This window comes from Podarcis melisellensis, assembly GCF_964234715.1.
Source record: "Podarcis melisellensis genome assembly, chromosome: 9".
In the NCBI taxonomy this organism is placed as follows: Eukaryota; Metazoa; Chordata; class Lepidosauria; order Squamata; family Lacertidae; genus Podarcis; species Podarcis melisellensis.
In genome coordinates, this window is record NC_138541.1 from 14,851,749 (window position 1) to 14,866,675 (window position 14,927).

The 14,927-nt window shown below is 45.9% G+C and overlaps 1 protein-coding gene across 1 annotated transcript in view; it reads left to right on the forward strand.

The window, feature by feature from the left end:
* The window catches only part of AFF1 (ALF transcription elongation factor 1), a 149,073-nt gene that overhangs the window by 11,857 nt on the left and 122,289 nt on the right, over window positions 1–14,927 (forward strand). Inside the window, exon 2 of the mRNA XM_081924798.1 lies at window positions 1,660–1,713. Within this exon, the coding sequence (XP_081780924.1) occupies window positions 1,688–1,713 (26 nt within the window). The 5' untranslated portion in view covers window positions 1,660–1,687. The remainder of the gene's footprint in view (window positions 1–1,659; window positions 1,714–14,927) is intronic.

Genomic DNA, 14,927 nt, shown 5'->3' on the forward strand with positions numbered 1-14,927 from the left:
GAGAAGGGAGAAGCGGAGAGGAGCCCAGTGGAAGACAGAGGAAACAAGAGACGTCTCAGCCGGAACGGAGAAAAGGGGGTGGAGTCGTCAGCCTCTCGGAGGGAGCAGGATTAGGAGAGAACAGAGAGAGGGGGTTGGAGCAGGGTGTTCAGCCGGAAAGGGTGGAGAGCAGAGCAGGGGGTGGTGTAGCGGTCGAAAGAAAGGTCAGCAGCAACGTACGCGCGCCAAGTTCAAACGTAGAGGCGCGCGGAAGTGGAGAGAGCTCAGGGGAGGAGCCCGGCCCTAAAGCCAGAAAGAGGGGGGAAGAGGCGGCAGAGGATTCAGCCTCAGGCGAGTCACGGAGAGAGGGAACCCAGGGGGGCAGGAAGACCCTGCGGAAAAGAAAGGAGAGGAAGAGGTGGTCTAGAGCCAGGCTATTAAGTTGGTGCGGAAGAGGGGAGGAGTCAGAGGGGACTTCAGCGGTCTAACGTGGCAGACGTACGGCCACAATGCTGAACTGTATGAGAAGCAGAAATCTTCAATAAACTTTTCCTGTAAATAAGCTGCAACGGAGTGAGGTCTCTTGTGAGCTGGGACCAGACCTGGGTGGCCGTGACACAGGCCCTTCTGAATTACTGTAGGAGTGTACAGCTAAACTGACTGCGTACATAGATTGTACACTTGTTGAATGTAACAGTTGAGCATCTTTTTAACTGCATCTTCCTCCGCGTCTCCTTATTCTCTCAACTTTAATCCTTGTAATACCTCCTTAAGAGGTAGACTAAGGGTAGTCATGTGGTGGTTCCCAAACTCTTCTCCCCACCCCTCGCCTCCATGGACCACTTGAAAATTGCTGAGGGTCTTGGCAGACCTCTTAATAATTTTTCTGCTTGTTGTAGCAATAGCAATGAGCTGTGTTAGATGCTGCACGTTTCTTAGCAGGAACCCCTGCTAAGAAATGAAGTTTCGAGGCCTGCTTCAGGCTTGTTGGAGTCGCCTTTTCTAGCTGTTCATTTCTACAATGAGAATAAGCGAGAGTGACCTGCCTAAGAAGCAGGACTTGCAGAAATCTCTGTACATGATTTTAAAACCAGAAGACAAAATAAGAAAGCACGAAAAGCAATTGTTGGGATCAATTGAAAAGTCATAAAGTAATGAGCAAGCTTTTGGGGTTGGGCATGTAGCAAAGAAGGAGAAAAAAAGAAAAGAAAAGAAGATGGAGAGAGAGAGAGAGAGAGAGAGAGAGAGAGAGAGAGAGAGAGAGAGAGAGAGAATGAATTATGAAAAGCTTGTTGTAATACTGTACTCAAGCTGGAATTGAAGAGGTTTTGCCCAGACTTAATTAGGCTAGACTGTGTTTGCAGTGAAGAGTTCTCGTGTTACACCAAAGACAAATGGGACAACCCTTTTCTTATACAGTATACTCTTGGCTTTAGTTTTTGATTAGTAATTAGCCTGAAGAAGGGGGGGTGAGCTTGAAAGCTTGTTTGCTACTCTGTGACTTGTTAGTCATAAAGGCATTGTGCTAATAAAGGCTACCGCTGCTGCAGGGAGCAACAAGAATATATTTGAAAGAGCTTCTGCAATTTTCAAATGCTATATAATGAGTGACGTGTGATTGTCTTCAAAAAGTGATAAAACTGAAGTCTGTTTGGCTGATGACTCATGTTTCCTTTCCAGATGAGCTGATTTGCAGAGGATTGTCAAGATGGCTTCTACAAACACCAGGAACAGGTAGGATTTAGGATGAGGGCACCATCCACTTCTCTTAGAGAGCCAGTGTGGTGTAGTGGTTAAGAGCGGTAGACTCGTAATCTGGTGAACCGGGTTCGCTTCCCTGCTCCTCCACATGCAGCTGCTGGGTGACCTTGGGCCAGTCACACTTCTTTGAAGTCTCTCAGCTCCACTCACCTCACAGAGTGTTTGTTGTGGGGGAGGAAGGGAAAGGAGAATTTTAGCCACTTTGAGACTCCTTAAAGGAAGTGAAAGGCGGGATATCAAATCCAAACCCTTCTTCTTCTCTTCTAGAGAGGCCCTTGCTTTCTTGACCTTGTTTTGTGGTCCTTGCATGAACAAAAGGTTACTGATAAACACACCAATAATAATCATTTAATAATTCTATTATTTGTACCCCACCCATCTGACTGGGCTGCCCCAGCCACTCTGGGCAGCTTCCAGCATATTCAAAAACATAATAAAAGTTTATTTGGGCCCATTTAGGGGCCTGGTTTGTGCAGCATCTTAAGTCTGAGCCTAAGTCTAGGTAATCTGAGCTGGGACTTGTGCTAACTATGAGTGGTACCCAAGAACAGCCTTAGTTGCTTCTCATGGTTAGTGGGGAAACAGCTTAACCACAGGTCCTGGTTCAGATGACATGCCAATCCGGTCGTTCCCAAACTTTTTTGTTCCACTATCCCCTTGGCTCCATAAACTGTTTCCCAATGCCCTCTATAAAAAGCATTACAGTTGTACCTTGTAAGTCGAATGGAATCCATTCCAGAAGTTCATTCGACTTCCAAAATATCCAAAAACCAAATCACGGCTTCTGATTGGCTGCAGGAGCTTCCTGCAGCCAATCTGAAGCCCCATCAGATGTTCAGCTTCCAAAAATAGTTTGCAAACCGGAACAGTCACTTCTGGGTTTGCGATGTTTGGGAGCCAAAATGTTTGGGAACTAATCTGTTCGAAAACCCAAGGTACAACTGTATTCAGAATACATTCATACCTCTAGTTGCGTTAGGTTCATGTTGCAGATTTTTGGGCTGCGAACGCGGCAAACCCGGAAGTGTATACTTACGGGTTACGCCGCAAGCGCAGAAGCAGTCTGTGCGCTTCGTGCATGCGTAGGAGTGCTCTATTGCATCATGTGCATGCACAGAAGCGGCGCTCTACTTACAGACTTTTAAATAGAGGTACCACTGTAGTGGTTTGCATGACGCACTGAAGAAGATCACAATGCAATAACATGCAAAAACAGTAACAATTAATTGCACCTTTATCCAATTAAAACTATTTCGTTACATTAATTCAACAACAGGACTTGATCCTGTGATAAGGGCTTTTTTAAGGTCTCATAGTCATTTACACCACCCAGCCTCCACTGCCCCCCAGGCAGCACTTTGGGAACCAGTGTGCTAAGCTGAAACTTGGATTGCTGGCGGTCCCTGGAAAAGAGTTTGGAGGCACTTTGCTCCTCCCCAATCTGGTAAAAACAAGCAGGGAGCGGAACAAAGTCCACTTGCAAGATGCTCTCTTGAAGCCCATAGAGAAGCCATAGTTTAGCTTACTGTATTGTGTGAACTAAGGGACGCGGGTGGTGCTGTAGGTAAAACCTCAGTGCCTAGGACTTGCTGATCGCATGGTCGGCGGTTCGAATCCCCGCGGCAGAGTGAGCTCCCGTCTTTTGGTCCCAGCTCCTGCCCACCTAGCAGTTCGAAAGCACCCCTAAGTGCAAGTAGATAAATAGGTACCGCTTTATAGCGGGAAGGTAAACGGCGTTTCCGTGTGCTGCACTGGTGCTGGCTCACCAGAGCAGCTTCGTCACGCTGGCCACGTGACCTGAAAGTGTCTCCGGACAGCGCTGGCCCCCGGCCTCTTAAGTGAGATGGGCGCACAACCCTAGAGTCAGACACAACTGGCCCGTACGGGCAGGGGTACCTTTACCTTTACCTATTGTGTGAACTAGCTTAGTGAGGCACTGCTAGAAGCATCTGAGAGCTGCTCCCAGTATTTCAGGTTTTGTTTGTGTGTCCCAGGCTTCCCTTTTGTTTTAAAGTCTTAAGCATGGGTAGGCAAACTAAGGCCTGGGGGCCGGATCTGGGGGCCCAATCGCCTTCTAAATCCGGCCCGCGGATGGTCCAGGAATCGGCATGTTTCTACATGAGTAGAATGTGCCCTTTTATTGAAAATGCGTCTCTGGGTTATTTGTGGGGCATAGGAATTTGTTCATTATTATTTTTTCCAAAATATAGTCTGGCCCCCACAAGATCTGAGGGACAGTGGACCGGCCCCCTGCTGAAAAAGTTTGCTGACCCCTGGTCTTAAGAGACATTGCTGAGGGCTTCCAAGTTTCATCTTGCACTCTGTATCTGTGCAACAAGCACAGGGCATGGATTATCCTGTCGCTGTAAACGGAAATATGCCTTATTTCCCACTTCAGCTTCCTGTTATAAAATTTTAGGGTGCACACACATAGCAGACACACACTTCATGGAAAACCAGTCCTTCACCCTTCAAAATTTAGGAAATATTCCCTGAGGGAAAATTACACTTTATTTTAGCACACAGAACAAGCCCCAAAAGAACAGTTTAGCTCTCCTAATGACTCTAAATATTTTCTGTGCAGAATGAAATATCTTAGAGAAACCTTTCCTAATAGTTCTTTTACTTAAAAATCCTTCAAATCTTGCCTTAAGGGCATATTTTGTTCATGAATTGGGTAGGCCTGTGACCTGGTTTCTAGAACTAAAGTATATACTATCTCAAAAGAAAGGCCAGATAATGCCATCATCAAAGCATTATCAGGTATCTTGACAGGGGAGAAGTCATGCCTCTTTCTGTCACACATGTATGATGCTTTGTGGGTGGTCTTTGGTTAAGGAGTTGGGCTGCAAAAGCGAACCCCAGTTTTTTTCTAGAACTGTCACATGAAAGAAATTGGCTGTGGCCTTCTCAAGTGCAGGGCTATTCAGAAGAACAGGCAACCTGTAAAAGAGATTAGATCAACAATGGCTCACCGGTTGCCCAAAGATAATTCTGTCTGTCTCCTGATTCAATCAAGAAAGGCAGTTGCATTTTGTAATCTTGTTCTCTTGAGTGTCTATAAAAACGTTCGAGTCACCTCTTCAGCTTTAGTGGAAGGTGCTCAAGGCAACTTCCATTGAGGCCATGAAAACCATTTGAAGGTCTGCGGATTATGAATAAACTTCAACTTGAAAATGTGTTGGCATTGTATTAATTTTCTAGCGTTGGGTGGAAGAAATGGCTGTCGTATCGCTTGCCAGGGAATGGAGAAGTCTTATAAATTTATAAGGCATGGAGAAATTCCACATTTTTGTGTGCCCTTTGGACTTTGTATGCAATTTGACTCCTGTGTGTGTGTGTGTGTGTGTGTGTGCTTTAAAATTGTCTTCAAATATTCATATATGTATGCAGCACCGAATCAGCTGCATGCTCTCCATAATAGGAAGCCCTTCATGCTGGATGATGTCATGGGGAGTCAGATATACAAGCTGATTACCAAATGGCACCTTCAACTTAGGCTATGGTCGCCTAACGTCTTGGCGCCATCTTCCCTCCAAAACGAGTTTTGAAGCTTCCAGATCCTTCTCTAACAGACATTTTGCTCTCCCCGTATTTATTTATTTACTTACTTAATTTAAATAGCTGCCCCATAGCAGAAGTACTCTAGGAAGCCAGGGTGGTGTTGTGGTTAGGGGATTGGGCTAGGACCTGCGAGATCAAGTTTCAAATCCCCACTCAGTCATGAAGCTCACTGGGTGAGCTTCAGCCAGTCACAGCCTCCTAGCCTACCTCGCAAGGTCGTTGTAGGGATTAACTGAGGAGTGGGGTGAACCATGGAGAGAAAGGTGGAATATAAATGCAAGAAATAAGCCCTTTTGCTTACCTGCTTAAGAAAGATGGAGAGGGCAGGCAGATGGCCATGTCTGTCTCCAACCTGGCATTCAGAGATCTCCACAACTGGACACGCGCCAGTTGGAAAACACACCTGGCTAATTTCTAGCACTGATGGAGACTGACCCCTTATAAGGTGAAGGAGTGCCTTCCCCCCCATTGTTCTGCCTGGACGCTGAGGTCCAGCGCTGAGGGCCTTCTGGCGGTTCCCTCATTGTGAGAAACAAAGCTACAGGGAACCAGGCAGAGGGCCTTCTCGGTAGTGGCACCTGCCCTGTGGAACCCCCTCCCACCAGATGTCAAGGAGATAAACAACTACCTGACATTTAGAAGACATTCTGTTCAGGGAAGTTTTTAATGTGTGACATTTTAGTGTATTTTTGGTCTTTGTTGAAAGCAGCCCAGAGTGGCTGGGGAAATCCAGCCAGATGGGCGGGGTACAAATAATAAAAAATTATTATTATTATAAGGTGGGCTGTGGCTCAGCAGTAGGACATATGCTTGGCATGCAGAAGGCAAGCTCAATGTCTGGCATTTCCAGGTATGGCCAGGAGAGAGGCCTGTCTGAAGCCCTGGAGAGTTGCTGCAAGCCCAGATGAACCCAATGGTCAGAATCTGTCTTAAGGCACCTTCCTAGGTTCCTGTGACATGCATCTGGGGCCACCTGATCTCCATCTGGTTCCCAGACCGGCCACCTCTGGCTTATGCAAATTAAGTGAAGCAACATGGAGCAACCTTGTCAAAACATGGCCAGCAATGCTGCTTCATCTGGTTTTAAAGGGATTAAGGAGAAATTTAGTTCCTGGAAGAGGTCAAATGAGGCTCCCATAACACAGCTGCGTTTCCACAGCCAGAAAAGTGGTGCTGCGCTTGCGGATTAATCAATCCCTTACAGTCAAATTTCCAGCTTAAGTGTGCTCAGCGTGACAATGTAAGAGGCACGAGGGGGGGGGAGTCGTATTGAGTTTCAGTTAACTCCCCTCTAACCTGTAGTATTGTCTGGGCGCCTGTTCAAGGTGCTTACTGCCGCCACAGAGTCCGAGGTGGAAGAAAAGTAGAGCTGGTGTTCTCAGCATATCGCTGACACCGTGCTCCAAAACAGTGCATGGTGATCTCTCCTGTCAGCAGCAGTTAGTTAGACGTTAAAAAGCACAGGACTTCCGGGTCGGCGCCATCGCCGAATGGCGGGCTCCCTCCGAGCTCCGGAGGGAGCCTGCTCGGCAGGGGCTGGGTCCTACCGCACCGGCGATGCGGGGACCCTTAAAAACCACGGCCACGGAGGCCGTGGACATGGAGACTCGGCTGGCACCGTCAGCGCCCTCTCGATTCGTGAAGGAGCCTTTTTAAAGGCTACGGATCGGGTGCCGGGGAGGAGCGTGGTGCTTTGAGTCCTCTGCTATCCCTGCCGAGCGCAGCCGCATGCCATCCGGCGGAGAGCGCTGACTTCTTCTATTGAAAATTTGGACCCAAAAGAAGAACCCGTGAGTAATTGGAATATGGACTAAAAAGAGGGATAAATTTTTAGAATTTGGAGCGAACGGGGGAGGTGGAAAAAAGGAAGTCAGCCCCCCCCCCCAAATTGTAGAAGAGCCAAAACAAAGGACTGGATAACTAAGATCGAGAGGAACCTTATCTTGCCGAACTAGCAACTTCGCGAGGGAAATTTATAAGATTGAGCTGGAGGAGAAAAGTGGAATTCGTATTAAAAAGCAACCCCCCCGGAATCCCTGGAGCGATTCGTGAAAATGCCTGGAGAAGAATAACGGAGGTTTTGACAGCTGTCAAAGAGCTGTCAAAACGGAAGAATGAAATTGAGACTTTGTTATGAGGACTTTGCCGGTTACATTTGTTATAAATTGGAGATAAATTGTTTCAAATAAGGATTTATAAGTTATTTGGACTGGCGGATGTGATCTGGAAGGGAACTTTGTTATTGTAATCCACCTAGAGGAGCTGAGGGACATTGCATGTGTTTTCGACGGGAAACTTGAACAGTTGGATAGAACTTTTAATCTCCTGGGAAACTGCAGAAATGGAACATTATTTTGTCTACAGAGGCCTACACTTTACTGGAAACAATGGATTATGTTTTGCTCCTGAATAACAAGCCTCTGTAGAGACACTAGAAGCCTTTGGAAAAAGAACATTTCTGTGAGGGAACAGGGAAGTAAAAAGGAGGAGAGTGATTGACAAGAACAAGGAAACAACAAGAACTGGACAGAACTGGAGTGGGAACATTTGGGATATCCAGATTTGACAAGCTTATGGATATAAAATTGGAGTTTATACTCCTGGATATAAAAATCTGGATAGAAGAAATGGGCCCCCTTTGATAGACTCCTTCTATGATTGGACATCTGTAATTTAAAAAAAAAAGACCGGTAAAGAACCAGAGGGATGTGGGTTTAGTGAAATGTGGGTTCATCAGGAAGACATTAGAAGTGGAGGGATAGGAGGAACGCAACAGGGAAAGAGGGGAGGGAAATTTGGAATCCAAAGGTTGTAAAATTATTGTTTGTTTTTATTCTATTTTCATCTGTACTATATTTGAAAGGGGGGAACTCGTGGAAGGGAAGAGGTCGACCTTAGGGGATGGAAATTTGGATAAATTGAGTTATTGATGATGAGTGTATTTTGGGAATAAGAATTTTTTGAATATTATTGCTTTTTTGGAAGATTTGGAACACAAGAGGGGGTGGGGAGGGGAAGTCCTGGATATTGGAAAAAGTTTATGAATTGGATTTTATTTGTTTTAATTTGGAAAACCTTAATAAAAATTATTTAAAAAAAAAGACGTTAAAAAGCAGAAGTGGGACTTCTGTGGTGTGTTCCTGTTCAGTGACCCTCTCCAGGATACTCTATTTCATCCTGACTTCCATCCAGTTTTCTCTCCGCCCCCAAAGCAGTTAGACAGCACTATACATGCTCATTGGGGTTCCTACACTCTAAAGCTGGGTTTTTTCTACCTAAAAAAAATGGAATTTTGCAGATCTTAGTGTTCCCTTGAGTCTGCTGATTCCTCTCTCTTCTCTGTGGGCGTTGTTGCTTTGGCTGCATAAGCAATGGTGCTTGCCTCTGAACAGTGAAAATGGAGGAAATGGTCAGGGAACAAGATGGGATCTTGGGGCACATCATAGAGGTACTGGAATCGGCACTGGTGGGCCAGTTAGAGCAAAACCACCACAAAATGGATGTCTCCAGTTATACCAGAAGGAAATTATTTGTGGTTCGGTGACTAGGACTCTGTCCGCACTGTGCATGTAAAACCAGTATCAAACCACTTTATACAGTCATGGCTTCTCCCAAAGAATCCTGGGAATGGTAGTTTGTTAAGGGGCTTGAGAGTTGTTGTAAAGGTAAAGGGACCCCTGACCATTAGGTCCAGTCATGGCCGACTCTGGGGTTGCGGCGCTCATCTCGCTTTATTGGCCGAGGGAGCTGGCGTACAGCTTCCGGGTCTTGTGGCCAGCATGACTAAGCCTCTTCTGGCACACCAGAACAGCGCACAGAAACACCGTTTACCTTCCCGCTGGAGTGGTACCTATTTATCTACTTGCACTTTGATGTGCTTTCAAACTGCTAGGTTGGCAGGAGCAGGGACCGAGCAACGGGAGCTCACCCCGTTGTGGGGATTCGAACCTCCGACCTACTGATCGGCAAGTCCTAGAATCTGTGGTTTAACCCACAGCGCCACCAGGAGATCTCTGTTCCCTGCCCCTTCAGAGCTATAATTCTCAGAGAGGTTTAACCTTCACTTATTCCCAGGGAACTCTGGGAATTGTAGCTATGTGGGGGGAATAGGGGGTCTCCTAACAACTCTCAGCTCCCTTAACAAATTACAGCTCCCAGAATGCTCTGGGAGATGCCGTGACCATTTAAAGTGGTATGAGACTGCTTTATATGTATAGTGCAAATATAGGTAAGTCTCCTGGCCTCAAAGAGCTAACAAGTGCTCTAGCCTGTTGTTATGGACCCTTTCACCAGTGAGGCAACAGTGTAGGAAATTACTGATGAGGAGATATGCATGAAGGTAACTGATCCAGTCTGGGATGCTAACCTGGGAGTGAATATGCTGGGTGATCTCACTTGTTCAAAAGGACTTGACTCAATTGCCTCTTCTAAATTACTTCTTGAAGCTTTTGGTGATTTGAGATAAATGTGCGCTCCCTTTCATTAATGTTCCCAAAGAGCACCCACACCCACAATTCAAAGCCGAGAAATAAAATAATGCATCTCCTGCAGAGCCTAGTCTAGCACTATCCAAACAGGCAGTGCTTTCTCACCCCAGATCAGATATTGCATCAAAATGAATCTGACAGCTGTAGTGAATCTGAAGAGCAAATTGCCGTCCTGCCTGTGGATTCTGCCTTTGTTTAGCTGGTATATAAATCACGGTCGTTAACACTCTTTATAGCCTGTCTTCTCCCTGAATTGTTCTCCCAAGTCCAACAGGAACATATAAGCCTCTGTGTGTGCTAAATTTGTCTCTCTGCAGAAGCTAGCTGCTGCTTGTAGAACAATTAAAGCAAAATTATTAAGCTGCTCGGAGCAAGAGCGGGATAATATCTGCCTGGAGGATGCTACCTGCAGGATAGGCTAGCTGAGGAAGGGTGCTCTGTAAGACTCCTAGATTCATTCTTCCAGCTCTTGGCAGGAGTTCCTTGCATTTACATTGCAGACAGCCTAAGTCTGGCTCAGCCATCCAGGCAGAACAGCAGTCTCCTGGGAAAAACACTATTCAAAGGGCAGCTGTCATGGTGCATCATAGCCAGCTCTGCCCACAAGTGGAAACCTCACCCTAGTATCCTGTGAGGTGCTGCAGGGAATATTCTCCCCCTACACCTAAAGGTGGCAAAAAAACCTGTAAGCTGGTTCTGAGACAGTTACAGGGGCGTTGCAGTAATAACAGTGCAATCCTAAACTCACATACAGTGGTACCTTGGGTTACAGATGCTTCAGGTTACAGACTCCGCTAAGCCAGAAATAGTACCTCAGGTTAAGAACTCTGCTTCAGGATGAGAACAGAAATCGTGCTCCGGCGGCGCGGCGGCAGCAGGAGGCCCCATTAGCTAAAGTGGTGCTTCAGGTTAAGAACAGTTTCAGGTTAAGAACGGACCTCCGGAACGAATTAAGTTCTTAACCCGAGGTACCACTGTACTTAGTTGGGAGTTGAGACTTACTGCTGAGTAAAAATACCTGGAAGGTGGTTCGCAATTTCTGGTAGATGGGAATAAGTTTTTTTTTAAATCATAAAATAACATTTAGCAGAAATGTTATAAAGGATTAAGAAAAAATAGACTGTTAATTGGTGAAAGGAGGGAAAGTAAAGTCACATTATATTAAGATAAATTATAGGACAAAAATTGGGAAAGATGGAAAGGATTTGCTGAAAAAGCTAACTGAACTAGAATACAAAAAAGGGAGGTGTGAGGAGGTCAAGGAAACAAGCAAATGAAAGATAAGTTATGGGAAGGTTTGTTGTGTTGTTGTTTTTTAATTGTTTCTATTTTTCTGTTTTTTCTTTTATTTTTTATTATTGTGATGTGTTGTCTTGTTTTTGTGTAATTTGGTGTTTTCCTTTTTCTTTCTTTCTGTAACCTTTAAAACTTTAATAAATATTATTTTTTAAAAAAAATCATAATACTATGGATAACTCCCCCCACGCGTCACAGTATTTCTACTCCTAGTTATAGTAAACCACTAATACACTTGTTTGCTAACGAACATATCACGAATACATCAGATAGCCTTGCAATATTAAGTTGTGCACAAATTCCACAGAGATCTAGAAGTGCCACTTCTGGCTGGTATCTTGTCTCGAGAGGCAATGGAGTGCGCCTCCAGGGGTGAGGTCAAACCACTGCGTTAGCAGCATCACAATGATCTCCCTGGGGCACAAGCCTGGGCTGTACATATGGACGTCCTGGGCTGCCAAGATGACAAGGCTCCCCTTTTGGCTTTGCTGATGTTGCCCAATACATTTGGCACCAGCTGGGCTGCAGAATTTGCTGGAGAGAGGTGTACAAGGCACCATCCAACCACCTCAGGGATTTGTGTAGGGTTGTCTTGCAAGGCAGCAGAGGTTTAAGGTCAGTTTTCCTCCTTCTAGATGGTCTGACTTCCCAGGTTAACGAGCCCCATCTACCCCTCACTTCAGCACTTGCAGAAACTGCCTCCATGACTGTTGGCCTCACTAATGGTCCCTTCTGCTCAATCTGCCAGAGCCTGTCTTTTGCATGCAGGTTAAGTCCCTTCCCCAAGACAGGCTACCCTCTCCTGGTTTTAGCTGGCCAGTCAAAGCCATTCCTGGGGTGTGACTGCTGTCGCCTGTTGACAGCTTCTAGGAGCCATAGCTGAGAGCCGAGTGCAGGGTGGGGACCACAGAGGAACAAACTACCTCAGAAGAACATGATGTGTCCCCACCAGAGGTACTACCCCTCCCCCAACACCCCGCACACCCCAATTTCCACTTCAGCCTGTGTATGTGTGTGTGTGTGTGTGTGTATTCTACAATCTATATTTACTAATATATCAAGTGATTAGAGGTGTAGCCTCAAGTAAGCAGGACCACAGCCACATCCATTTACTATCTGCATTGTAGATGGTAGAATTCGCTCCTTTTCCATATAGGCTAATTGCTATTGCTTTCCTTATCTTCCCCAGTTAAATAGTGCTTGTGGGTTGGAAGAACTGACTGCTGCTCACATTATTATAGCTTTTCAGCACAGTCGTTTCTTCTCTTGGCACGCAGACCTGGCTCAAATCATTAAGCGTTCTTCCCTGACCTTGATCAACTCCTCTAGATCTGCTCTGCAACAGCTCTGTGAAGCAGTTGAGGACAAGAGCAGGGCGACTGGTTCAGAGTCAGCTTAATTTTGGAAACTGAACCGGAGTCTGGTTCAAATTCAAATCTGTCCGTCTAAGCCAGCGCACTACCCTGTCTCACATGCTGCTCATAAACACTATACTTTAGTTGGGCTGTGGTGTAGTCCAAAGGGGCCCCCTGCACATGCAACATACAGTGGTACCTCAGGTTACAGACGCTTCAGGTTACAGACTCCACAAACCCAGAAATAGTGCTTCAGGTTAAGAACTTTGCTTCAGGATGAGAACAGAAATCGGGCTCCGGCGGCATGGCAGCAGCAGGAGGCCCCATTAGCTAAAGTGGTTCTTCAGGTTAAGTACAGTTTCAGGTTAAGAACGGACCTCCGGAACAAATTAAGTACTTAACCCGAGGTACCACTGTAGTGGAATCCTAAGAGTTGCTGCCAAAAAACCCACCACATCAGTCTCTTTCCTTTGTGGGGAAGGGTTCTCCCTTCTCCATTTTCTCCTCACAACAAACCTGTGAGGCGTGGGTCAGGCTGTCATTGTGCGTGGCTTCAAGGAGCGCCAGTGGGCTGCCATTACCTGCTGCACAATGCCCTGCAGGAAGAGTGGCCTACTCAAGCTCAGTTACTTGCATGGCCATTTTACAACGGGCTCCATCTCTGTGCCGCCACCATTTCATGACTGGTTCCGGTGCCATTGTAATGGTGGGCCTTGGCCATTGGCATCCCTCCTCATGGCTCCTGGCAAGATAGTTTGAGCATGTGAATATTAGAGTTACATGGGTACTGTCTCTCTTAGATGCCTAAACTCAAATTCCCCCGGTCTAATATCCCTAGTGCTGCAAGATTGTCACAAGAGCGCCTGGACTAAAATTGTCTATCAAAAACTTCACTCTTGTGGTTTATCACCACAACAGCTACAGTGGTACCTCGGGTTAAGAACTTAATTCGTTCTGGAGGTCCATTCTTAACATGAAACTGTTCTTAACCTGAGGTACCACTTTAGCTAATGGGGCCTCCTGCTGCTGCCACACCGCTACCGCGTGATTTCTGTTCTCATCCTGAAGCAAAGTTCTTAACCCGAGGTACTATTTCTGCGTTAGCGAAGTCCATAACCTGAAGCGTCTGTAACCTGAGGTACCACTGTACTCACTTTGGGTTTTAGTAAAGCAAACAGTCTCATTTGTCAGCGCCTAAATGATATCGAGCATCAGAACAACTTGGCCACAATAAGGAAATTTTGCCCATGGTATGACTGTTTTCCACCTTCCCATTTCGACTCTCTGGCACCCTATCTGCATAACCTAGCAATTAGAAAATATAGACGTGCTTTTACTCTCACAGGATTGAATTTATCGCCCTCAGCTGTACTTGAGGGACGATTCCAACAGATTTCACACGAAAAACGCTTATGTCCCTGTGGAGATGGCAGTACCAAATTGGTGGTGCATGCCCTTCTGGCTTGCACTCTTTATAAATACTTGAGGAATGAGATTATCACCTCTCTTTTATTGTCCATTCTGGGTCAGCCAACCACTGCCACAGTGTCCTTTCTCTTGGCAGATCAAGATGAGCAGGTGACAGCAAAAGTTGCGAGGGTTTTAAGCTGGGGCAATCAGAATAAGACCCGCTATTTGACTATTGATTCAAAACCCTAACATTTATTTTATATAATTGACTTTTTATTTTCTTTGTATATCGTATTGTTGTTTCATTGCTATGGCCGAAGGCTGGCGCAAATAAAGATTCATTCGTTCATAGCATAGATGAGGCTGCCCAGTATACAGGACTCTGCAGGATCCAATCAAGGAAGCCTTGACGGTTGTTCCTTATATGCGAGAGTTCTGGATGTGTAATGCTGATGGGTGAATCTGTGGTTGTGTTGGTATTTTGGTACCCATATGTGAGTTTATTCTGGGAGGGAAGTGTGGGATGTTTAATGCTATGCACATCAGACCTGCGGAAAAATCCCTGTGCGTTGTTATTGAGGTAATGGTTTAAAAAGGGCACATCTGCAGTCTCAGCTGGGAATCTGGTTATTTTGGCTGTACAGTAGGGAGACTGTGGAGGGCTATTGAAGCCTCCCTCAATGGGACAATTCATGGACTGGGGCCAGAGGTCTGCTTGTGAATGAAAAGTCCCTAGCTTGCATGCTTGATGCACTTGGAATCACAATAGGGCGCTGAGCCCTTTCACCTCCCGCAGCAAAGGAATCTATTGGGATATAAATGGAGGCTGTTAAGGCACATCTCGTTAATTAATAGGCCCCTTTTCAGCTTTGTTTAAGGCCTGCCTCCAGACTTACTGCTTCTCCATAGTGCTTGCCCAAATTGTGTTGGCTATTAAGGGTGTGTGTGTGGGGGGGTGTATCTATCTATAAAACAATGGCTGCAAAGCTCTTTAACTTACAAATGAATATGAATGAAGGGTGTCTGGGTTATTTTAGTGGGTAGGGTAGCAATGGATAGCTTACAAACAATCCTG